At 38.0% G+C, this 26,535-nt stretch overlaps 1 protein-coding gene across 1 annotated transcript in view; it reads right to left on the minus strand.

The window, feature by feature from the left end:
• LOC119155556 (serine/threonine-protein kinase TNNI3K) overlaps nucleotides 1–26,535 on the minus strand; it is a 106,851-nt gene that overhangs the window by 69,475 nt on the left and 10,841 nt on the right. The window contains exons 4-9 of the mRNA XM_037404372.1: nucleotides 23,413–23,521; nucleotides 18,708–18,793; nucleotides 17,079–17,176; nucleotides 13,719–13,829; nucleotides 3,478–3,576; nucleotides 1,674–1,812 (exon numbers count right to left, since the gene is read on the minus strand). Of these exons, the coding sequence (XP_037260269.1) occupies nucleotides 1,674–1,812; nucleotides 3,478–3,576; nucleotides 13,719–13,829; nucleotides 17,079–17,176; nucleotides 18,708–18,793; nucleotides 23,413–23,521 (642 nt within the window). The remainder of the gene's footprint in view (nucleotides 1–1,673; nucleotides 1,813–3,477; nucleotides 3,577–13,718; nucleotides 13,830–17,078; nucleotides 17,177–18,707; nucleotides 18,794–23,412; nucleotides 23,522–26,535) is intronic.

Consider the following 26,535-nt stretch of genomic DNA (forward strand, 5'->3'; position numbering starts at 1 on the left):
AGTTAACTTCACCAAGTAGTTAGCACACCTTGCCCCAGCACAGCCACCAATCCCCCACAAGACCTCACAGGTCCATCTACTGTTTAAGTTGTTCCTTCATACTCTTCATGCCAGTCCCTCTGCTACCTTCTCCTAGTCTCTCCCCACCAAAAGCACACTCGCCCTCTACTCCCTCCTCTCTCTTTATTGGCTGCCCAACCACTTAACAGAACCAGCCACAGCTGCACTTTATCAGCCAACCCCAAGACAGCCCACAGCTGTATATTATCAATGTTAATTAACCCAGCTTCATTCCTCTACAATTGGGTTTATATATATGCATAGGTAAAATAATAACATTTGTGATGATATATACATGGCTAGTACATTTCTTTAATATCTTTTTCTTATATATTGTGGTTGAGTTTAGCAAGTACTTTGGCTATTGTTAGACTGCAGATGTTGCTATACTTCAGCAGTATTCTGACCTTTTCAGTCTGATTCAGTGGTCACTGTTTCTCTTCAGTTCCCATGGCCTCAGAGCTGATCAACGAGTCAGTCAGGTTATGTTAAAATAAATAGTTCAAATTTATGACACCAATTACTGGTCTGCACAGATTACTACCAAAATTTCTTCACGTTGTTTCACCAATTACTTTAATTCCTAGGAATGTAAGAGTTGTTCCTCCACTCTTGTATGCACACAGAGTTTCAAAGTGTGCTACTTCATGAGTGACAGACTTCCCACTTCCTGTCACCTTTTACCAATGCTGAAGATTCTGTTTGTAAAGAAACAATTTGAAATGGTGTTCCAGATTCCCTTCCTTTTGGAATAAACGAGCTAACTGATAGCAAACTTCCCACTGCCTTGTTATGGTGAGTGAACATCCTTTCTTTTCCTCCTCTTTATTATAATTATATCAGCTCAATGCGCACACATTGAGACCGAAACATCAAGAGTGCACTATTGAAAAAATACTTTAAAATCTCATCATCACTCATCATGCTGTTTCCCTCCACACTTTTTTTTACTGTGAGAGTAGGATGTGTGTACTGTAGGCAAGACTCACAGAGAATGTGGTAAATTTACACTGTTAAAATCTAGCAAAGAAGAGGAAATTGGGGAGAAACACAGTCTTTGTGCCATTAGCAGAGTAGGAACAGGGGTATGTGAATGCTGCTGCTTTTGGCATGACTGAGCATACTGAACAAGGAAGAAGCTTCATGCTTGTGAAGCATAGTAAAGCATGTGCTAAAAAGGTTCCATTTTCTGTGGAATTGTTTGTGAACCATTTCAATTTCTCATTTGAATTATTTTAAATTCCTCGCTGTGTAATTTTCATTCATCAGGAGTTCACTATGCATTTAAGTTGATACATACCACACAGCCACATGTTTCCTTATTGGATCAATGCCTCAAAAGTAAGCTACTTCTGTATATTAATTTTAATTTCGTTTTCTGCTGCTGTTTTTCACCTCTAACTTATCAATGGAAACAGAATGCACGTGAGAGGACAAACCAAGCATACTTAACTGAAGAAAACTCTCCAACTGCTTTTTTTGTTGTTTTGGTTGCCAAAAGATGATACACAAACGCACAGAGTACGTGTTAGGAAGGTAAACTCAAGATTTAACACCTGACTGTCTATAAAATACAATGTTAAAGTAAATTTCTTTAAAATAACTTTTCTTACCATCAGCTTTGCTTCCCTCTTCCATCAAGAGCTTTGTAATGTTGAGAAAGCCTTTGGCAGAAGCCAAATGGAGAGGTCTGTCTCCAACTTCACCACTTGCATTCACATCAGCTCCGAATTTCAATAAGAGGTGGGTTACCTAAATATTTCATTAAGGCTAATTAAAATATCACAGGAAAATAAATCTTTTGACAAAATCAGATAGAATATTGTATTAGGTAATAGTGTATGTGAGCATCTCCTTGAAGTTAAAACAGGGAGAAGAGATTCAATAGAAAACTGATTTTTAAGTTACATATCTATAAAAATATCAAAATTCTCAAAAGCAAGTGCTCATTCATTCTCTAAAATGTTATTTATGGTAAAAGGCTAGACACATGTATTTGTTTAATTGACCAGTCAACATAATAAAGCAAATGCCCTCAAAGTCCACAAATGCCAGAGCCTTAGCTTCAGTGTCTCTGATTCAAACAGATCAGTCTCTTACCACAAAAGAACCATACGAGCTTTTAGCATAATTTCACAAGACTATGACTACTTATTCAGAAGTGGCTTATGGCAATAAGCAAACTATTCTCTAGCCCAACATGCAAGGATTTTCTTACTGGATGATGAGGTGCATAAGTATGCAAACAAGCATCTCAAGACCACATCCACAGTTCAAATCCTTGCTGTCGCTCAGCTACAGATGTAGAGCACTTTCAATTATCTATGCATCTGGACTCCGTTTTTTCAAAAGCTTTTCCTACAACTCCTTAATGCACTCAAAGTAACATGTCACTGGAATGAAAAGTACACTCTACCTAGAGGTCATCCCTTGAAACATGAAAATATCCCAGAATACACGCTTTTAGCCAAAGAAAGGTATAGGGAATTACTTGCATAAGCCTAAATAGACCCAGTATTACATGTCACATAAAATGGCTATTCAGGACTGCTAGATTAACCACGTCAATTATAATTTAGTAAAAGAAAGATAATTGAGAGGTTCAATGACAGCTTTGGTCAGAACTTCAGATCACAGAATCACAGCATCATTTATGTTGGAAAAGACCTTTAAGATCATCAAGTCCAGGATGACCAAGTTAACCCAGGACTGCCAAGTCCATCACTAAACCACGTCCTCAAGCACCACATCTACACGTTTTTTAAACACCTCCAGGGGTGGTGACTCCACCACTCCCTGGGCAGCCTATTCTAGTGCTTGACCACTCTTATGTTTCAATAAGTTTGTGATCTGTGTGAATGAAGCAAGCACAGTTGCATTTGTCAAGTGCACAGTATCTCATGGAAAATCCTGCTCCCTAAATGATAATTTTTTCCATTAACTTAAGAGTGGCCACAATTTAGTTTGTGAATTCCAAGGAAAACCAACAGAACTGACATTTAATTATTACTCGGGAATGATGTTCACTTCCTTGGAGAGGTTTAAGGAAGTATACTCATGTTCCTTATGCAATCTCTGAAATGTAGGATGAATAAACATCAAGTGAAACATGTGTCTGGGTCCAAGTCTGTTTATAGGTCATCAAAGCTAGCTAGATAATCACTTGTTTCAAGAGGTCTAGAAAGCAAGACATCAGTTTTTGCTCGGGTCTAGCACAGAGGATTAAAGTGTAGAAACTTCCTGTTGATATTCAGACTCTTAAAGCAACCAGAGATTGACTTAGAACTGTAACTTCAGTACGTATACCCTTTTCATGGTAAGTTCCTCTGGAATGTAAAGCAAAAATATCTAACACCGAACCTGTAGTTACCTTGGTGTTCTGCTTATCAGCTTTGTGAAATCCCTCCATTTAGTTACCTGTTCATGGCCATAATATGCAGCAATATGCAATGGGGTGAAAAAAATAGCATCCTGGACATTCACATAAGCTCCATGCTGCAAAAGAATATCAACAGCCTAGAAGGAAACAATCAGAAAATCCAAGTTAGAAGCACTATATATATGTGGTCTGCTAGTAAAACAAGATTTTGAAACCTTACATCACTGGTTTAAAAAACAGCAAAAAGCCCCGAACAAGCAAGCTCTAAAGGTGAAGGACTGTGTACAACACATAAAAGTGATTAACTTACAGTACTTTAACTGAACACTGAATGTCACTGATGCTTTATAAATAAGCCTGAAAATCTGTTTGGCAGTAAAAAGACTGATTTGTGAACTAAAAGGCATGGAAATCTCTGGCTGGATTTTCTCAGAATAACCTTTAATTTTCTTTTAACCATTATGAACAAAGAGCAGTAAATATACCGGAGTTTTTAGAAGTAAAAAACCACACCAAAATGAAAGATCATTTTAAATGTAAATGTGCAAAGGTAAATCCTCAAGCATAATTCCCTCAGTGTGTAAAGATTTCTTTGTATTTTAGAAGATAATAGCCCTTTGGCTTCAATAAATAACTCTAAGTGTTTTCTTTCAAATTTCCACTTTTTTGGTCTTTCAGAGGGCCAATGTTTTCCTGGACAGCCATGAATTATCAGACATTGGCTTTCTGAGTAACTGTCAAAATAGAAGTCTGAATAAAACCACTTTGGATTATATATTGAAGTCTAAGGGCTGCTAATTTTTTTGAAGCACAAGGGAGTCTTTAGGCACACTAAGGGGCTTGTACCATGGGTTATTTGAGTAGTTCTGCATATCATTTTGATGGATGTTAATTTTTTAGTCTAATGATGATGAAAGATGCTGGACCATGAATCACCCACAGTACAGTGAGCAACTGGGAAACATCTCCCTGGCAGCTGTAAGAAATGACAAAGAAGGTGAAATGGTCAGCTTCTGTGCTATGCTATTTGTACCTGCAGTTCCCCATTGAGACTTCCACTGATGATGCCAATTAATGCTAGCTGCGATGATGCACATTTCTGTCAAATGCTAACTAAGCTGAGACCACCAAATCATTCCACACATATAAGAAGGGGGCCAGTCATTTAAATCCATGTCATTCTCAAGTACTCAGAGAACGAAAACCTGTTACCAAGCAACGTTAGCGTACAGGGATTATTTCTTCACACAATTTAAATTGCAATATTTTTTTTCCATGTGACTGCCTCAGTAAGTTTTCTGTGTAAGGTCCATTCCCTGACATATGCAAGTGTGTCTATGTCCCATCATTTTTAACCATTTCATCATGGTATCATCTGTAAGCCTCCCCTGGAAGCTGCACTGCAGGGCTAATTCTGTCTCTTCAGAACCCAAAGGCTTCAACAAGTCCAGCACATTATAGGTGGCATCCATGTGTTGCAAGGACTAAGCCCTGCTATTGAAGACAGGCTGGAGGAGGTGAGCATTGCTGTGTTCCTATGACAGTATTCTTCAGCACCTCTCTGAGTACAAATGATGGGGAATGCTGGCCATCTGTGCCCGATATTATTTTCCAGAACCTAGAAGTATCCTGGGATAGGTAGGGAACGTAGGAGCTAGCAGGAGTGAGAGGACTCCTGAATAAAGGCAATCCTGGGGAAGAACAGCATCCCAAGCAGCCATAGCCAGACTCTGCGGATAATACAGTCACATAACCTTTGAGGTTGGAAGGGAGCTCTGGAGAGTGCCCAGTCCAATGCCCCTACACAAAACAGTGTCTCCTAGAGCAGGTCTCTTGGGGCCATGTCCAGTCAGGTTTTGAATATTGTCCCATTTCTAAGGATGGAGGCTCCACAGCCTCCCTGGAAACCTGTTCCAGTGTTTGAACACCCTCACAGTGAAAAAGAAGGGTCCTCTGGATGTGTCTAGTCACCTTCTTGATCAAAGCAAGGACTAATTTCAAAGGTCAGGTTGCTCAGGGCCTTGTCCAGTTGAATTTTGATGATTTCCAAGGATGGAGGTTCTGCATCCTCTCTAGAAAGCCTTCAGTGCTGCACCACTCTTACTGTGATCCCCTCGCTCCCTTGATATATAATCAGAATTTCCCTTGCTAAATGTCGTGTGTGTTGACAATCCTTTTGCTGTGCACCCTTTTGCTATGGATCTCAAAACAGTCTGACTCCATACAAAAAAAAAAAATATTCTGAAAGCTTCCCTGAGATCTTTATAGAGAAGCTGCTACTCCCACATCAGCTGAAGAACAGCTCAGTCACAGCCTTACAACATGCACTTACTGGCTGAGTGCTAATGTGTTCAGGTAGTGAATAAAGAACATGCTCGGTTACTGGTTGGTTAATACAACTGACTCGCTCTGTTGTGCATCCCATGTCCGGACAATTTTCAGTATACTAGTAACTTGATGGACGAGAGGTGGGGAACACAGTCAGTCTGTGATTTAATGGCTTGCTGGCTTTCGAGTGATGATTCATCTTAGACATTTTTCAGCAAACTACTACAAGACTGAAGTTGTTGTTGGCTCTGAAGAGAGATGTTTGGACTTGTAGCTTTTACAAGAACATGGTTGAAACTTCTTTGCGTCAGTTTGGTTTTAATTTGGACAAGCAACTGTGAGGCTATATAACACATTTAGGGATGTGACCACAACTCTGATTCTCCTTAATCTCTTTGGAAGCTGGGATTCAAAATCTAGATTAATCTAAAAGCTTCAAGGTGGATCTTCAAGATGAAAAAACTGTGTTGAGCAATGTGGATCCATTTCTGATGATAAACATAGAACTAGATGGATTTTGACACATTTTTCCAGGCTGTAGAAATGGCAACCATGCTAGCTACTTTATGATCTGATAAAAATAATTTTGTGAGCCGTATTAAGCAAACTCCACTGAACTGTGAATGATGACAGGGGTACAGAGACAATCTTCATAGTTTCACAGGCAAGCTATCTTTCTAAGGAAGAAGAAAGGAATCTTAGAAAACACTGAAAGTTGTCACAGGCGTTATAAGTACGCCTGGTGGGTATGCTGGAGTGATGTGTAAGGATAAAATTACTTCAGAAAGTAAGGGAAAAATTTCTGATGCAAAACCATCTTTAAATTCTTATAGAAAGACCAAAAAGATTTTCATCCTCAGGAGACAAGCTATGACTAAAGACACAGCTCGTAACCTAGGGGAAGTTTTGAAGCTGCAGAGAAAGCATTTCTCAATGCCTCAGTGCGACTGGGTACAGTCAGCTGGGATTTACCAGGAGTTAGTCTTGCCTGACCAACCTGATTGTCCTCTGTGATAGAATGACTGGATTTTTGGGTGAGGGGAAACAGCAGAGGCCATTTAATTTGACTTCAGAATGTCTTTGACACTGTCTCCCAAATATTCTTGTGGCAAAGCTGAGATTTTATGGTCCGGATGGGTGGAAAACTAGGTGGGTGAAAAAGCGGTTAGATGATGTGGCTTAGAGGGTAGCAGTTAAAACATTGTGCTCTGCCTCAAGGCCAGCATTGAGTGCTACAGGGGTCTATGCTGGGACCTGTTCTTTTTCATACCTTTAGCGATGGTCCTGGAGGCAGCAACAGAGTGCACTCTCATTGCGTTAGCAGAGGACATCAAATTATGTTCTCGGTACACTTGAGGGTGGGGCTGCTGTCCAGAGGGACCCACACAGGCTGGAGGAATGGGCCAACATGGCCCATACAGAGTTCAGCAAAGACAAACACAGATGCCTCCACTGCAACAGCACAGGCTGCAGACAGCTCTGCTGGAAAGAACCTCGGGACCCTGGTCGACAGCAGGCTGAATATAAGCCAGCTGGGTGGCCTGGCCACGGAGGCGGCTGGCAGCTTCCTGGGATAGGTTCACAGTTGCACGGGCAGGAGAATGAGGGAACAACCGCTCCCCTTTCCCTCGCATAACCCATTTTTCATTCAAAACATTACTTTGAACACTTTGAACAATGCTCTTTGTATTTGTTTCTTAAAATTCTCTTATGAAATGTTTATTTGGAAGCTTTTTGAACATTCAAGTCAATTATGTTCACTTCAAAGACAATTAATTAAGCTACTCTGAAGGTTAAAAGGAGTCAACAAAATAAAATGTAAGACAGACTACACTTAAGGACTTTGTCTTTGGGACAAGGGCAAGGGATAAGAAATCCTCTAAGAAAATAAGATCAATGATTATTGGCTTTTTAGCAGGTAAAATTTAAATGAGAAGACAACTACAACAGTTAAGGCCTTTGCACCAGTGCTAGCCTCTGTACAGCCCTACACCAAAATATCTAAGGAATCTATCATTATTTTCAGAGTTCCTTTATTAATTAAGCTATTAAAATAAAAATATGATTAGTGTCAAGCGTCTGCCTAATTCCCTCCAATTTAGCAAATATAGATATGTCATGTCCTGCAAAGTGTCTTTGCATTAAATTATTACAACTCTTAACTCTCTGTGTATCTGTAAGAATTTTAGAACAAATTCTATCAGACTGAATTAAGAAACGGCTAAAGGGGATTCTGAATGTTTTAAATACAACTTGCTGATGAATGTACAATTAATTGTCTGTCTTAGGAAAACGTCTATTGAAATATTTAATACACGCCCTTCTGTAACACAAGAGGACAGACATCAGACCAGCAATAAGCTTTTGCATGTTCTTTTATCTTAGCTCTTCCAGTCAGATGAAACACAGGTCACAGATAAATCATTAATGAAAGACGCAGGTACTGATGTCTTGAAATATAATGCTTTCCCTAGGATTGTTTTTGCTACAGGGTAGCCAAAAAATGGGATTTTAAAAAATATTTTGCCAGTATTGGTAGATGCCAGACACTGAATATTTAAAAAGTTTTGTGCAATATTACTAAAAGGTAACTGTCCTGGGCAAAGAGATTGCTGTAAATTTAACAATACCATAGTTTTAAAATGTTGCATTTACTTTGAGTTCTTCCAGCTTAAAAATGGGTCACATAAATTTGCTGCACAGGACATTCTTGGGGAGGGCGCACAGCTGAAGAAAACTGTTGTCAAAATTTGTCATGTTTTCAGACAACTTAGCATCATCAGGTTAATGTAAGCTCCTTTACTGAGCCACAACTCAGTGCTTTTTCATTTGTGTTGGCCAGACACCTCGTACTCCCATTTGTTGTGGGCTATGAAAGGCTTCCTTTGCTTCATTCAATCTGGACAGTTTGTTGGTTGCTATTAAAAATAGCTAGTTAATTCAAAACTCATGGGTTTCATTCCTCTTTGTCACTGGTCAGATCCTCAGACAGAGGCAAATTCAGAGGATCTTTGATTCCCCATTACCCTGCAGTTTGTGTAGTTATGTATACTCATGTCATGTGAATACAATTCCTGCATTCCTGATTCTAGAATGATTCTGAAAAGGTCTGAAAAATTGGTGTCAGATAAAACAAAAGGGCTGGGAAGATGAGGGCTAGCATAAAATGCATGGAATGAAAGAAGAAAATGGGGATTTTGTGAACCATTTAAATAGACTCACATAAATTTAATTTTTTAAGGCTTCTTGAGTCCTTTGAACATACTCTTATTACTAGTAAAATTCCAGTGAAGACAGGAGGCAACAAACATGCTGATGTAACATATGACTTGTAAAGGAAAAGGGATTTATTAATGTAGAAATTCTGTAAGATGGGACTAACTCCCTTTTCTCCAACAGGTCCTTGCTACACACACACTCACACTTCAGATTCTCAGGTTTGCAGATTGCAAAAATTAAGTAGCGCTGGTTCATCCTGCCTGCAACCCTCAGTCCAGTTCACACATCTGTAGATGTTGCAATCTCATAATAACAACTTTAATTTACAAAGTGAAATAGGCAATGGTTTTCCAGTGGGGTAATACTAGACAAGACATATGTGTCTGAGGCACACGCATTATTTATTTAGCAATGACCTCTCTGGGCTGGAAACATATAATGTTTTCAAAATAGCAGACCTAATGAGAGATTTATTAAACTTATTTGGTGATGTTTCTAATAACGGTCATCAGCTTATTTTATAATTCTTTATTAATTTTTCATCCTTCCCATTAAAACCTGCAATTTCCGCTGATAAAAATAAGCAAACAGCATAGTTTTTGTGATGTAAAATACAGCACTAAGTTGTAGAGCACATGACACACTTATAAACCACACTGGCTCAAATGAGTTGGAACAGCCCATTGACACTGATAGCCTTCAGTATCCTCATTTTAGAGAACTGATCACTCCAGTGGTTTCAACTGTGATGATAGACCAAAAGCCAAAGACTGACTCTTCAGGGAAATGAGGAACAAAGCATTTATTTCTCCCCAGTTCTTTCTTTCTCTTAAATATTGTCAGTCCTCTTCTATAGTAAAAGACTATATTGCATAAATTGGTGTGTATATCTCTGCTTTTTATTTATTTAATAGTATAAATAATTATTTATCTTATTGGAATTAGGACAATTGTAGAGCAATGAAGCTGGGTTAATTAATATTGATAACATACAGCTGTGGGCTGGCCTCAGGGGCAGGGGGTTGGCCGATGTAGATAAGGTGCAGCTGTGGCTGGTTCTGTTAAGGGGTTGGGCAGCCAATGAAGAGGGAGCAGCCAAGGAAGAGAGAAGCAAGAGAGAGAGAGAGTATGTCCTGGATGAGGAGAGACAAGATGAGGAGAAGGCAGCAGAGGGACTGGTGTGAAGAGTATGATGGTATGAGATGGTAAAAGACCTTGTTGCAGCCGGCTAGTTTGGAGACTGCTGTGACAGATGATGACAAAAAAAAATCTATTTTCTCAATCTTAAAATTTTTTAGGGAAGGTTGAAAAATTACTCCATATTCCATGAGTATTAATGAAATTGTGGACAAAATAAGCTATTTAATGTAGTAGAGGAGTTTCTAAGCTGACTGAAAATTTCAAAGATGTGTAAAGAAGGAAAGAAAAAGCTTGCACTTGGACTATACATCTTCAGTCCCCAGACCAGCAGATGAACTGAATGAGTTATACACAGTCCCACTCCATGTATAGAGAATACTTCTGATAAAGATCTGATCATTCCCAAGGAAGAAATAAGAGGCTTTTCAAAACTACTCACATAAGTTATTTCTTATCAAGTTAATGGTCCTAACCTTGTCAGATTCTGAGCACCCTGATTTTTCAATATCCTCAGTAGGAGCTAAAGACATGAAACAAATAGTAGGCCTTCCTTTGACATTTGCAGGACAAGGCCCAGACTTTTTAAAAATTACTTGAAACCCCAATGCAGATAAGAGTACTTTGTGTCTCCTAGAGAAGGAACTTTAAATACATACCCTATAGAAGTGAAAAAGATCATTAAAGACTTAAGACTCTGGTTAATAACTCCATTATACTTCTTGCACAGAGCAATTAGATGTGGAGATTCCTTGTCTGTTTTTTAGTAATGGGATACACAAAGAAGGATTTCCATTAAGTTAATAAAAAGAGTTGTATGTGTCCTTGAACAGAATGACACGATGCCCTGGGAGCTCGGAGGTGTAGTGCTACAGTGCAAATGCCCCCAGCCCTGCTCACTGTCAGTGCCCATGCTTGTGGGCAGACACACCAAGGAGCCTCGTTCTTCCACCTGGAGAGGTGACATTCAAAATATAAATGGTTAGCTTGCCCTGTCAGCATGCTTCCTTATTAACCTGCTTAAACAGATGCTACAGATTGACTTGTCCCCTGATCACCATTGGAGTTGCTGACTGAAACACTGAAGGTTTTTTTAATTGAGTTCCTTGGTGTGACCACCCGTATATTGTTTTAACTTTCTTTCAGCTTAACCTTCTCCACACACAGAATCTCTCTAGGTAACAGAAGGTCATCACCAACTGTGTCTTTATGCATCCTGTCTTTAACAAGCACAAACACACCTGCTGGATTTAAATCATTTTGGAGGCTGCCATGTAAAGCTAAATTTGGTTGCTCATAGCGGCCCACAACCCTGGGAGAGGTCCCCAGCAGACAAAGTATACACACACAGATATACATATACACAGTCACATACATATAGGCTACATATGTAGCTCTTAAAAGGGTGAAACAGCAGAATGTGTATTGCCATTAAAAATGGGGGAGCTTTTTCACTGACACAACTTCTCCCCATCACGGGACATACCATGCGCTCATTACACCAAGCAGTGCTAAAACTGTTGCTCCAGTAAATCTCTGCCTCCTTCACTCCCACAGGTAGGCAGCCTTTTACAGCCAAGCTACAGTAGAAAATTTACTAAGGGTATACAGCTCTTACTTGCACTTTCAAAAGTGCTGCTACGCAAGCTGTTCAGAGCTGTATTTGCAAAGCATGCTTGTTTCTCCCAGCGAGTACTTTACTGCTAGTATTATATGCATCAGTGTCCATAGACTCCAAAGAATTTTGAGCCCTGCAATGACTACTGTGACGTTAGGCACTGTCTCTATGTATGCGTACGTGCAGTTAATGCACAAGGTGAAATACTCAAAGGTATTAAGTACAAAAATTTGCAAAGGGTGACCGGTGTAATTTTCAAAAGCTTCAGAGTAACTCAGATAGGTAATTAACTTAATAAGAAGTTAAAATCCTGACTGCAAGTTCCAGTAGGGATTTATCAGCATCTTTGCAAGCTTAAATAAAATAGAAAATATAGCATATTATTACTGATCCACAGATCTGGTAATTTCTCCAGACTAAACAGAAACAATAAGTTAAAGAAAATCTAAACTCCATGAATGAGGAAATATTGCCTTTCCTCAGCTGAACTTCAGTGGCTAGCCTCATAATTTCTCAGACCAGGTATTTAAATGTTAGCAGATTTCTTGAGATAGTATAGAACATTTTATACTAATTAGTTATCAATTCCCCAACAAAACTACCTGTTTGAAAAAAGGTGTCTTTTCTCTCTTTCAATATATAACTATGTAACTATTTCTATATGCATACATATAGTAAATAGTTGATAAAGATGGCTTTCTTTACACCAGTAAGCTCAGTGACTGCTGTAACTTGAGAGTTCGTAAGACACGTATTCTTTCTTGCCATGTACGTTCTACACAGAGGTTCTTCTTTTCCATCAAGAACTGCACACATGCTTTGTTCTCATCAACCAGCCAAACTATGATACTTGAAGGGAATTTGTAAGATGCATAACTAAATTCACAGCATAAAAGCAATTATTAATATCACCTATATTTCCTTCTTTGGACTTAGTTATTTTTTCTTGCATTTCTTGCTGATTATCTCTCTTTAAAGAATGCTGATGTTTCTGTCTCCATAAATTAGTCCAGCACCCTGTATAAGTTAAAACTTTTACTCAAGCACAGGACATAATCTTTGTTTGCTTAATGGACCCAAAGGACATAAAAAGCAAAGTACCTGAATTCATGAGTACGTTTACAGTCATAAATCCTTCATTACGAAGGTAATTTTGCACACCCAGTACTTTAAGAGATTAAAAAAATAAATAAATTACATTGAGTGAGCTGTTGCCAGGGTGACAGAAATGAGATGATGTGTGAAATGACTGAACTGAGGTGGTGAATGATAAGAAAACAGATTCATGATTGACAGCATGTCTAAAAAGGGAAGGGCCTGATTATAGGCATCTAGGGAATCTCATCCATCTCTTCCTTCCTCTGCTCCCCATAGTGGTAAGTCTCCAACTCACAGGAGACTTATCAATATGGATGTTTGAGATTCACACAAGACTTACCCTGACAACAGTTTTCTCTGCACTAATCCGAAGTATAAAATAGCTCTAAACCGAGAACCTCTGTCCCTTTCTGAAGTGAAAATCACAGAGCTGTGAGGTGGAGCCTGTGACATCTAAAAGAGGGAATAAAACTCTTATTGTGCTTCGTTCACACTCAGAAAGATGGTATTTGGAAGCCTCGCTCCATATCCAGGTTCAGAAATCTAGACACATATGAGTGAGTGTTTCATCATCTATCTATTGATTAACACTTCTGATATTCAGAAAAGAGTGCCGTTTATTGCCAAGACTTTGAAGACATTTATGTAAAGGGAAGAGATGTACAAATAAATCTATGTCCTTTGTGCATGACTATGACTGTTAAATGTAACAACATAACCACAGATGTGAGTTTCCCAAAACGTACAAAAACTTAAATAAAATTCAGCTGTACTTATCAGTTCTGAGTTTTTTTTAAATGGCATCAATCGAAACTAAAATAACCTGCTAATACTAGCACTCACTTCTATAATTTTCTGTACAGAAAAGGCAAACCATACCTTATGATGACCAGCAATTGTGGCAATGTGAAGGGCTGTCAAGGCTCCATACCCAACTTGCTGAATGTCCGCTCCACCATGCAGCAGTGCTGTTAACAGTTCTGCGTTGTCCTAAAAAGCATGCGTTTAGAACATGATATTTCTGGGACACAGCTGTAACAATTGCAGGCACAGAGACAAAGCAAGCTGCATATATTCAGGCCTCCCCAGCTATTACATTGCTGCATTTCAAAAAAAGGGACAGGTCATGACCCCAGAAGCACAAGAGCACAAGGAAAGGAGTGGAAGGAAGATTTGTTCCAGGCACCAGAAGTCTCTCTTTTGCTATACTAAAGCCTCTGTCTTTTTAAAAAGAGTCTCTGTTCTGGTTTTATGAAGTCTTTAAAGATCTCTTGGTGTCCAAGCCATTATTAAGTGCTCACACAAACTGTTTTACATGTCAAAAAATTACAGTATCTAACATAGAAGGGCACCTGAGGAGTTCCTAGGATAAATATATAGCACGTATGCCAAGTTCTGAACTGTGGGCTTATTTTTTGTATTGTTCCACTTCTTTCCTGTCATGCATACATTTTTTGCTATTATTTCTTCCAGGTATAACAGCAGCAATGGACACTTATCAAATGGTAGTAACAAAAATAAACTTGAGAAACACATTAAGACGTGTAATGCCCAGGCAATATGAATGTTAACAAATTCTGCTTTACAATGCATATAACTCAAGTGCAGAAGAGATGGTAAAAGCTCCAAACTTCCTCACTATTCTCTACTCCTTCGAAGTAGATACTAAAAGAAGGGCAAGAATTAATCGATGCCAGCTGTTAAATTACATCTGTAAATGCGTAACATTTGTTCATACTGAAATGGTTTTCCTATTTTCAGAAAACATTAGAAATTTCTTTTTGATAATAATGTACAGTAAAAATGTATATCAGTTTTCCTATGAAATAGTTTTAGACCTTGAAACATGTTACTTGGTTAAATAATGGATTGAATATTAAGCAGCCTGGGAAGACAGGCTGAGTTTGTATTATTTTTAAATGTTCTGCTCAAATTAGTGACTCAGTCCAGTTTTCCTAGTTCTATTTACCTCTTATGAAATGCTACAAAAAATTCATATTACAGATAAGAAATAGTTAAGGATTTTCACAAGAAGTTGCTCTATCTCAATATACATTGCTGTATTGTTTCAGAGGTATCTGTAGGCTCCTTTATATTTTACTTAGAAAAGAACTATAATACAACAAAAGCTGTCATTGGGTAATTTATGGTAAATCTTTAAGTCTCAAAATGTCACTTATGGGAGAAATGCTATATTGCATTTTACTTTACATCCCAAAATGTACACTAGTTTGCTTGGCTTTGTGCAACCTGAAGAAGACATTGTATCACATGACTTAAGTGATTAAATAAGTTGCTGATACAGTTTTGTGCCTAAGTGGATGCAAGAAATTTATCAACTTTATAGTGCAGGGAAAACAGACAAAACAAGATTTGATAGCAAAATCAAAACTATTCCCAAGTAATGAAAACATCCTAGAAATCTGTTATAAAAGTCCTTTTAAACAAAGGAATGTTTTTCTTCAGCTAAATTATTAATTGGAAACCATTCACTGAGGCTGACATTAAAGGCAGAGGAATTCTTTAGGCAATTGGCTAATTATGCAACATTGCACATGGGGGAAAGTTTCTTTTATGATTGCTGTAAACCACTACTCCATCCCATGATGTATAAGATTTTATTATTGTTATCATTTTATAGCTTGCATAGCTAATTGGTACCAGTGGTTGTAAAATTAAACTAACATAAGAGTTCCAAGACATAACGCAAGATACAGCAAGTGCTCATATTATAGTAACCAGGAGAGGAAGGTAGCTCATGGTGCAAATATAAAGAGCTAAGCCATGGAACTGCAGAGCAGAAGGCATCCACAGCATAACTTTTAGGTATCTGACTCCATGATTGAGTCTTCAGCCTGTTTCATGACCACCTCTCTAAACACACCCAGGGCAAGTTCAGAGTTCCACTGACGGGATGCATTTGGAGCAGGAAAGTGGCTTAGCTTGTCTACAGCAAACACTGGTAACAGGGCGGTGTCTTTCTTCCCACCTTCAGACAAATTGCAAAAGCTGCTGCTTGGATCTGCTTGGATCTCTTCTATCTTTCCACTCTTACTCCCCTCTGCAACAATTACAACATTGGTATGTTGGGGCTTCAGTGTCTTCCTTACACAAACAAAACTCGAGGCTGTATGCCCCATGTCCCAGGAAATACTGTCATTACTCAACCTGTGCTGGGCTTTCCCTTCTCTCTCCCTGTTCTAACAAGCCCCTTGCTCATCTCCACAGGAAAACTGATTGCATGCTCACTCCAGGACAGCCACAGCTTGCTGGTTGGCAATATGGGTTTGAATTCTCTCAAGACCAGAGTTGGTTTTCTGGTCCCTGGACAAATATTCTAATCATCAGATTATTTCCTAATAGAAGGCAAATCATCCTCTCCTCCACGGGTGAGGTTTTGGAGAGGAATGACTGTGACTGTAGTGATTCCTGCTGCATTTGGAATTGGGTATTTGGATTAAAGATCATCTACCACATATGTGTCCTCTTGCAACAGAGTGAAGAATACTGCCTACAATCAAGAGTGGCAAACCTTCTATCAGCTTTGAACATACAGCAAATCAGAATGGTATCTGCCATGATAGTTTTGCAGAAGAAAGAAGCTGTTATGACCTTGTAGCACCCATGGGACATGTAAGGGTTGAACGTTGCAGTCTAGAATACAAACTCCTAAATTTGATCTGAGTTCCCCCTAAAAAGCTACGTGCTTTTGGGGCTGGTCTATATATGGATTAAGTTTCTAATATGCTCCATCTCAAAATAAGAATCATAAAAATTCTTTAGGAAAATGCTTTGTCCATTTTATTCCTTGCTACAGTTATTGTTGAGTCTTAAAAGACAGATACAATAGTGAAGGAAATTAATATTGAAGCTGAATGTGGAACTTAAGGAGGAGCAACAAAAAAAAAAGCTAAAAAGACAGAAACTGTAAAATAAATTCCTTTGAAATTGTTTCTATTAATAGCAATAATAATAAAAATAACACTCCTCTATCCTGAGTTGCATTGCATGGTTTAGTCAGTATTTCCAAAGCAGTATCATGTCCTCGTGGATGACATCACAAAAGCACATGCTCATTTCCTGTGCATAGGCTCTTCATAGATCATTTTCCTATGCCCCATAAATGTGAAATTTATATTTTCACCAGAAGTAGCAATGTGAGAGTTCAACTAGATAGCTCAGACAAATAAGCTGCTTAGTTGTGAATTCTTTTCATCAGTTCTATTCAAAATAATTTACCTTATAAGCTGCCAAGTGCAGAGCTGTAAATCCATTTCTTGTTAATCTGGATGGACGCAGTCCTTTTAGCATAAGAGTTCTAATATGTGATTTGTTACCTTCAGAAAAACAATTGGAAAACAAAGCCAGAAAAGAATGTAGATGAAGTAAGAAATTTCTGTGCGAGTTTGAAAACAAAGAGAAATAGATAGCTCATCTGCTGACCTGAGGCAAGTCATAAAACATATCTTGTGAAACCTCAAAATGGAACTGGACACCATCTCCTTATCCACTGGGACAGTTGCAGATCTGGCCATGTACTGGCTTATTGTTTGTTCAAGCTTTAATACAGATTTGTTAAGCGTAGATGAACTTCTAAAGAAGCAAACTCCTCTTTAACGTCCAGACCATGCTGCAAAGAACTCCATGAACCAGCAGATGCTTCCAGAGTCTCTGGTTTCTCAGACATGTAACTCCTTTGCCCTTTCAGAACTGAAGCACTGCTCTACCTCTCTACACCACATTATTACAGGGACAGTAATTTTGGTGGATGCTAATGAATGTCAGCATCGGTAAAGACCTTTACCCTTACCTTTCTGATGCACAGTGATGATCTCAAAAAATGTATCTGCCTTTTGAATACTTGTGACAGTAATCAAGGACAATGTTGGATCTAATAGCTTCTTTTCCTCCTTCAAGTGTTCACATACCGTACCTAATTAATTAACATCTCTAAACTTCCTCTCAGCAATCCCACCAATGCCTCTAATGTTACCAGGTACTGATGACATTTTTGGATATGATCTTGCACCCTCTGAAATGAAGAGTAACAATCCACTTGTTTTCAGAAGTGCAGGATCAGGTCCTCCATGATAGCATCTAAGACTGAGCAAATCATTTATGTATGTTATTAGTAAGTGCTTTGCTAAGGCTATAGTCTTAGGATCATATTCTCTTTGCCTCTTTCTGTCAATTTCTGCTGAAAATTGGATAACAAGAGCAAAGTGTGTCCATGAACTAATGACTCACTATGTGGCTAACAGAGCAGCAACGTGGATTGGAGTGGAAAATTCCACCATTAGTGTGTTTTTATGAACATCCTAGAAGGTATCTTGCACTCTTTTCTTGCATACTCTGATTTACTGTCTGCAAAAATCCTATCAACTGATATTTTTCACTAAAGCATTTGAGTTATTCTTTTAATCACCATGAAATAAACTAAGGGTATTTTCATTATACTTAAAAAATAGACGTATGTATGGTAAAGTACTGCTAAAACTAGGTCCCTATCCTGAAATCTATACCATGCACAGAATAAAGAAATGAGGAGAAGTAATCTATGATGAATATAGACTAATTAACTAATGCATATAGCAAGTAATTTTTAATTAAACACCTGTAGTAAAACATGCTACATTATCAACCAAAACTTTCCTTTGACTGAGGAATCAGCTATACTGGGGTTCAGCATAACTCGATTCAACCCCCTTAGCAATAGAATAATGCTTATAGATGCTTATCTGGCTGTCAACAAGAGCAACACAAAAAGAAACTCACTGAAGGTATAATCTTCCTGACAGTGATCAGACAGAACAAATCAGTAGCCATGTAAATAACAGGTTTAAAGAACATCATATTTCAAATACATACCCCCACATATGCAACATAAATGCAGAAGAGAGAGTCCATTTTCTGTGCGGTAATTTAAATTGACTTTGCAGAAGGCTTCATCAGAGCTGAGAAAAGAAATTTTACAGATGATTACTGTTCTTATTCTTCAGCACAGTTTCTTTCATTTTGAAAAAAATTAAAAGAGAAATCTCAATGTGAATTTTTTGAGACACAGGGCTAAATTTATACACAGTTCACACTCTGCAGATCTAGAAATACTTTACTGATATCAAGTGAGTAGTCCAGATTCATTGTTTTCTGAACAATTCTGTTACTCGGTCACAGTATATATTCTAAATTCAGCTAAATTAAGAAAACAAAAGAGGAAAGAGTCTTCAGAAATAGAAATAATCCATACAAAACCACTTTCTTCATTGATGCAATAACAACTAAGAAACATTTTTAAAATCCGTGTATTCATTCTAAAATGATGAGGACATGCCCAGAATTGGAGGCAAACAAGCTAAGTGAAATGAATAACCAGAAAAAGCCTTTCAGAAAGTAAGTTTATGCCCCTGAAATGAGATCATAGCAACACTATACAATCAATACGTGGAAACACTTATATGAAAACACTATGGAAGCACATACATGGAAGGAAGGTAACCAAAGCTCAGACAAAAATTTAAGTCCTATCTCAATATGCATTATAGCTGTACTGGAAAAACTCGTGAGTGCCTGAACTGTCACACTTCGTTTTTAAACAGTGAAGAGAGCCTCTGAAAAGTTGAAGAAAACAATCATTCAATTTTTACTGACAGATTGTTAAATGATTACCATACTGGGACATTTTAGCTTTTGTCATTGAGTCTCATGATCTTCCTTTAGCACAGATTGACTTCTTGTTGCTCTGTTAAACATTCTAATTACATTTGTTGAAAACTAAATACATGTAGCAATTAATGGTTTTGTGGAGAATGCTGATTTTGGTCTGTCAATACAAGTTTGGGTTTTTTTTCCATTCAGTAGCAGTATACCAATGACCACAGTTTAGCAGAACTCTTGGATTTGTGTGTCTATAAATTCATCTTGAGTGAGTACCACTGTTAAATGTATTTAATTAACAATTAAAAATAAAGTTTTAATACTTCTCTCTCCTTGTAAAATATAAACCTATGCAAAGTTCCCCTTAGCAAGAAGACTGCTTTTAAGCAAGGCCTTTTCTGTCAAAAAAAAAAAGCTCAATAATTTCAATATTTCCATAAATATTTCAATAATATCTTCTTTGTATAGAATTTAAAATGCAGACAAAGCCAGCGACTTGTCTTTACTTCTGTTCTCTTTAAGTCTGTTATAAAAGAAATTCTGCTTGCTCAATGTGTGTTATCACCCTAAACCAGGAATAAAACACATGTTTTCATCCTCTTTTTCATGAACTGTGACAAAACTAATTTGGAAATGTTACACCACTGCATTTTTCTGGGTTTGATTTTGAAAGAAACAATTTTGACTTTCAGAATTTGAAAGTGACTTTTCCAGTTTAGTGGAGTGGTTTGAGAGCTATTACATTGCAAAAGCACACATTATAACCCACGGAAGCTGTAGTCTGGGCTCTCAGTGTGTTCTTTAGAGGGCAGGCTCCCAGACTGGATCTCTGGGTCGAGGCAGCCAGTGCCACAGCCCCTACAATTGCCTAGGGACCAGGCAGAACAAGGAGCACCTCATTGCAGTGGGAGGAGTGCGCCTCCAGGAACATCCGTCCACAGAAAAATATGGTGGTGTGAATTATGGACGTATAAAGTATTGTGCTGGTAGGTAAATAATTTAGCAATTCAAACTAAAATTAAATGAAATTGTAATTAAATATTAAACACATAAAAATTAATCATTTTCCTTGTGAGAAATTTTGACAATTTTGTTTCTCATGAAAACTGGCTTTTTGGGAAATACTTTTTCTATCAGAAAGATCACTCTGATGGAAACTCTTGACTGCCCGTTGTCAATACTGAGTGTTTTATAATCTTCAGAAACAGTCCATGATTTGAAATGGATACAGGCCTGATAAAAATGGAGCATAGCATTTATTTATAAATGCCAAAATTGGACTTATTTTGCCAAAACTGTGTGCTTCAAAGAGATTAATCTTATGCCAGTCTAGATTTTCACATGCATTCCTTAGAAGAGTACCACATGTTAACAAAGCTCATTTTTTTATGTTGCATATGTAAACCACCTTTGTACGGAACTTTTTTTTCTCACATTATAGTCACATTTACCTTTGGTGACAGCTCTTCATCTACCACTTCCACTTCAGTAATGTGAAAAATGTTTTGCTCAGTAAAAATAAAATGTCATTCTTCAAATATATTTTATCTTTGTGCAAATCTTCTCTGACATCATGTGATTAATGAGAGTGATATAAGGCTCATCTATTCTTTAGGTTTTCCTTCAGGGGCAATTGAGGGAAAAATAAATTCCAGGTTCTGGGAAACAAGTTCTTTCAGTTAACTTGTCTTTGCTATAATGTGCTGGGTATGCATGGGTGTGCAACCATACATATCAATGCACTGTGGTGACTGCATGGGGGAGTAGATTGTTTTGTTTGAAGGACGTTTTCTGCAAGTCTCAAAACCACAGAATATTATCATGCTGTAAAATTATGTCTCCTGCTTCGATTTCCATCTTTAGAACTACATTAAAAATTCACATTCCTAGTATGTAATGTGTGGTTAAAAATCCAGGTTTTACTGTTTTAGCCATATACTTAAATTTTCCTCTTCCCCCAGTTTGAAAAATAATAATTGAAAATTTCAGTTGGTTTTCTTAATGATATGCAATTTCAATATGATTTCAGTTCTTATAAACGGGTGAAATGTTAATGTTTTTGTAGGAAAATATTGCAAGGAATTTTTTATATATTAAAAGCTGCAATTAAAAAGCCTATACTGATAAGAAAAACTAGCTCAAACGACCTTACTCCAGGCTCAGTTTTACCTAGGTGTCTTCCTAATTCCTTTCTTAAGACTTGCATCTTCTAGGGAAACAAAATTCTGACTTCTTATTTTTAGTGTGGTCTTTTTAGTAAACCATTGCACTAGCAGCTCTGAGATATAGGAATAGAATAGGGTCAACTTTTATCCAGAAAGTGACAGGTGCCATGCTCTTTAAAAATTTACTTTTCACTGTTGCAACTCTTGGTTTTCTATGGCACTGGACAATCACCCATTGCCCTGTGCATGTGTTCCCTAAGTATAAATGGGGATGCTGACAGCTCTTTCCTCTGCTAGTTCGTCACTTTTGTCCTGTTTGTGTTCCACACCTTTGAGAGCTGGGACTTGAACAGTCACTTATTTCACTTCCATCAGGCAAATTACCTTCTTTGTCTTAACTTCCAAAAACCATCGGTTTCACAGTTCTGGATTTTTTAAAATAAATGGATTTGTTTTAACAATGGGAAAAATATTATTAATTCCTCTGCTACTTCAGAGATGAGAAGTTTTCCAAAAATAACCATTGCTGTGGTAGGAAAAGTTTTTCGTACAGTCAAAACCGATTTTTTGCACAGGCCAGCTTTGGATTCTAGATACTCACAAAACCTACTGACTTAATTACCCAAGCCTCTGCAGCTTCTGGAAATGAAATCACTGGCTGATTCCTCAAAGCTGACTAAAAGAAAAAGCCTTTCCAACGCCACGTAACCAGTACTGTTAATTCCCACTCCTTCTGTAGAAAAGAGCAGTGCTCTGTAGCCAAGAAGAGGAGTTTGGCTTACATCTTAGGGAGACTTACATGGGCCAGTAAGACTGATAAGCTGAACTGCCAAAGGTCTGCTAACCTTGAAGTTAATTTTTCTTTATTCTTATGCCTAATGTAGGAATTCAGCACTTTGACCATATATTCAGCTGTCTTGCTTATCTCAAATAAAGAGTACTCTGGCTCCAGTTTGTTAAGATAATTAGTTATACTACTAAACAGGCTTAAAATGAGGCAAGTACTGAAGTACTGTACTGGATCACAGCCAAAGTAGTCAGCATATTGCAGTGAAAGCTGAATGTCATCTTCCACTTAACAAGCTCAAATAGTGACAATTATGCTAGCTAAAAGTGAGCATGATGAATAATCCATATGATCATTTTAGCTTTTTTGAGCTTGTGATTTATTTCTGCTTAAATACCCTATTTTTTCAAGTGGTTTTGATGTCTGAAATTATTTACCTGATCGTTTTCTTAACTTACTCACGAGTGGGGTGTTTTCTGTATTTCAGCTTTTCAAATAGTGAACATGTAAGTATGTTACTTGGTTGGGTGAACTATTTGTTAGCATGTGCTGTCCTGAGAAAGTGATTACAATCATGAATTTGACATCCACTTTCAAAAGTGCTTTTGTGTTTGTTTAAGATCTGTTACTTCAGCAATATTCCTGTCTGAAGAAACACATTAGCAAAACTGAAAAGTACACATCCCATTAAAATTAGAAATCCCATTAAAGCTAATTAATTTACAAAAGTATATAGTTGTTTTTTGTAAAAAACAGGCATTAGTAATTAACAGCCACTAATTTTGGTACTGTGTTGTGTGACTGGCCCTGAATTGTAACAACATATTCCCAAAAATAGACACTAAAGTACATGCGTTCCATATGTGAGAAACACCTTCCTCAAGAAAACACCTGTAACTGAAAATATTGTTTAATAGCAAATACTCATTTGAAAGCAATTAATAAAGAGGTTTCCAAAATATTTTACCTAAAAACATGCTTCAGTTCTGCCAGCTCCTTTTCTTTGATTTGCAGGTCATCTTCTAATCGTTCTATGATTATAGCATATGATTCACTAACTTTCTTCTTCCATTCATCTAACAAGAAAAAAACCCTGATTCATAAAACACTTCAAAGCACATAAAAATCAGGAACTGAAATCATAAAGTCCCAGTAACAAAAGCAGTTGACTTATAAACATCCAATTGTATACCGTTGCACTATTTTTTCTACTAAAGTATGAAAGTTTAAAAAATTACAGCTATTAAACCATTCTTGCTGCAACCAATATAGACACAGATAAACCGATCTCATAGACAACTAGTACATATGCATCCTTATCAGAAATATTTGTAACCTGAACAAGAGAAAGATTAACAGTTGTACTTGATGATCTTAAAGGTCTTTTTCAACCGAAACAATTCTATGATTCAATGACAGACACACAACATAAAAAGGTTGGAAGTTTAAAGGTTTTTCTAATTAAGTATGAGTTAAATCAACATAGTTAATATGATCTTACATGATTGCACACAGAAATTTAGTTTACTAGCTTTTTGTCTTCTTTTACAGACTTTACATGCAATGTGGGTTAAGCTATTCTTTTTGTAAACCAAGAACAATACAATACCTTATCCTTAAACTCAAGATTAAATTAGCAATGAGTTATTTCCTGAAATATCTTTTGCTTCTTGTAGATGGATGTATGGTATATTGCATTTAAAAAGCAACATTAATTACCAGTGCAAGTCTGGGTTGGTCTAGATTTATAATTTCCCATTTATCCAATGTATCTTCTTTGTTTCAGCAAAGTTCTTGCAGTAATATGATTCCTTGTTCAAGAGCAGTGACAGTCCTACTGAAAAATAGTTTTGATAGTCTCTGGCTAAAAATAAACCCTGTGCCAAATGGAATGTCATGCAACAATGACACAGAGCAAAGCAGTCTGTGCTGTCAACTGTAAAAAAAAATCATAAAGGTACCTAATCAGCTTACTTAAAAAGCTACTGTCTTCTTCAATGGAAACATTTGCTTTCATCTGTTGAATAGCTAAAACTGGTGGGAAACAGATAATTTGGCAGCTTGCTACCAATTTGGTAGAGAAAAAGGAATTTAAGAAGCTGAACCCCAAGCATACTTTCAGGATCCTCAAGGAGTGCTGTGGGTCCCCAGTTTGGAGAAGCCAGAGGTGATCTCAATTTGTAACTAAAATGTATGCAGATGGCTTTGGAGCATCCGGGTATTTCACTTAGGATGGGCATAAACTGTGTTGTATCAGAGAGTACTGGCTTGTTGCACTTTGGTAATATTTCTACCTGTTATTATGCTAAGGAAGTCTCTGAATTTCCTCAGTGACCTGGTTAGCACAGATCAGCTCATCTATTGTCTACCCTTTTCATAACTATTTCCCCACGTCTTCTATCAAATGGAATTCATTTACACGTATTGCCCTAGCCAATTACGGGATTCACGCTGGTTTCTGTATGTCTCTCTCTTCCTCCTTTTATTGTTGGTTGTTTTTTTTAATTTATTTATTTGGTGTATATATATGTGTACAAATATATACATACATACTACATTTTTTTATATATATGCATATACTTAAAGTGTGTTGATTGACCTTGGCAGCTATTCTTAGTTTTCTCAGTTAAGGATTTTAGTCAAGAAGATATGTAAATATAATATACATACAGAAAATCTTCAACATGCTGCATCCCATTGTAAACAAACTTGCACTCCTGTGATAGCTCCTGACACAGCATGAGCTCATCCATTTATCTGCACTGATTTACACATAAAACCAAGGATGTATTTCAGAAGACTTTGAACTGCTTTGACAATATGCCCTGTGATATTCAACAAAATATTTGCAAAAAGGCACTAGCTTGGTGACTGATCCTCCACATCTAGTTGCCAAGCAACTGAAAAACCTGGAAATGCAGCACTCAGGATGGGTATCTTATCTCCCACCGCTTTTATTAGCTGAGCGCTGTTTGTTTTTCTTTTAAATGTCTACAATGCATCCAAAGCTGTGCAGCCAAAGACAAGTGTTTTGGCCATCTCTCCCACCTGCCAGAGAGTACTGGGGTCATAAGGCCTGCCAGGACACATTTGCTTCAGCATGTATCCCCCTTGGCAGCCTGGACTACGTCAGGAACTCGGCAATGGACACATTATGTTTTTTTATAGCAGTGGAGCTTTCTGAACATTTTCTGATCTGTTCATGCAGGAAAGTGTTACTCAGATTTTTTTACCTTTGATTGTCAAATAACATTGATCAGCCTGTTTCTTCATAGCCTGTTCTTTTAGAAGCTGCTTTGAAAGAAAGGTCTGCAGCTGGACCAGCCGGGTCTTCTGGCTCTGACACGGGGTGTCTCAGCGACTCTCACTGCTGCCACAGCAGCGCAGCACTTGTGCAAGTATTTGCACTCCTGCACCATTTACTCAGCCTCTGCAGCAGATTTTGCTAAACTCAGTCCTAAGGCATCCAAGGCTCAGCCTTTTCCTCCTTCCCCTCATACACACATGCATGCAGCACTGCATGACACTCTGTTCCATGCCTCCTGTGCCAGCCGCATGGTGGTGGAGCCCTTCCTGCATCTGAAGGCTCTGCCTTCATGAATGCTGTGCCTCCCCCTTGCACCACCCACCCTTCGGCCACCTCCCCTCCCACGTGGCAGCTTCAGCGTTGCCTCATGTGCCAGGGAGATGGAAGATACTGGAAGGATGCCATTGCTGCCCTCAGCAAACCTTGTCTGCAGCTGCTGCTCTGAAGGCAGCTCAGGTTGGCTCCCCAGGGCTGTGAGCACCCGCCAGCTGCAGCTGAGACTGGCTGGCAGGCAGCCGCCTCCTGGGACTGTAGGCCTTGTGTGCATTGATCAAGTCATCTCCACAGGCAGGAGTTTGATTTTCACTTTTCAACTACTGTGTCACATGATCTGGGTACAAGCACTTCAGTTTTCACTGGAGTGATAATAAAACTAGTAATAATATTGTCCTTTTTTGTAAAAGTAATGAGATTTATGAAATAAACCCTTATGATCAAGGCTGTAAAAATCACAGAATCACGGCATGGTTTGGGTTGGCAGGGACCTCCAAGACCACCCAGTCC

This window comes from Falco rusticolus, chromosome 11 (assembly GCF_015220075.1).
Source record: "Falco rusticolus isolate bFalRus1 chromosome 11, bFalRus1.pri, whole genome shotgun sequence".
NCBI lineage: Eukaryota > Metazoa > Chordata > Aves > Falconiformes > Falconidae > Falco > Falco rusticolus.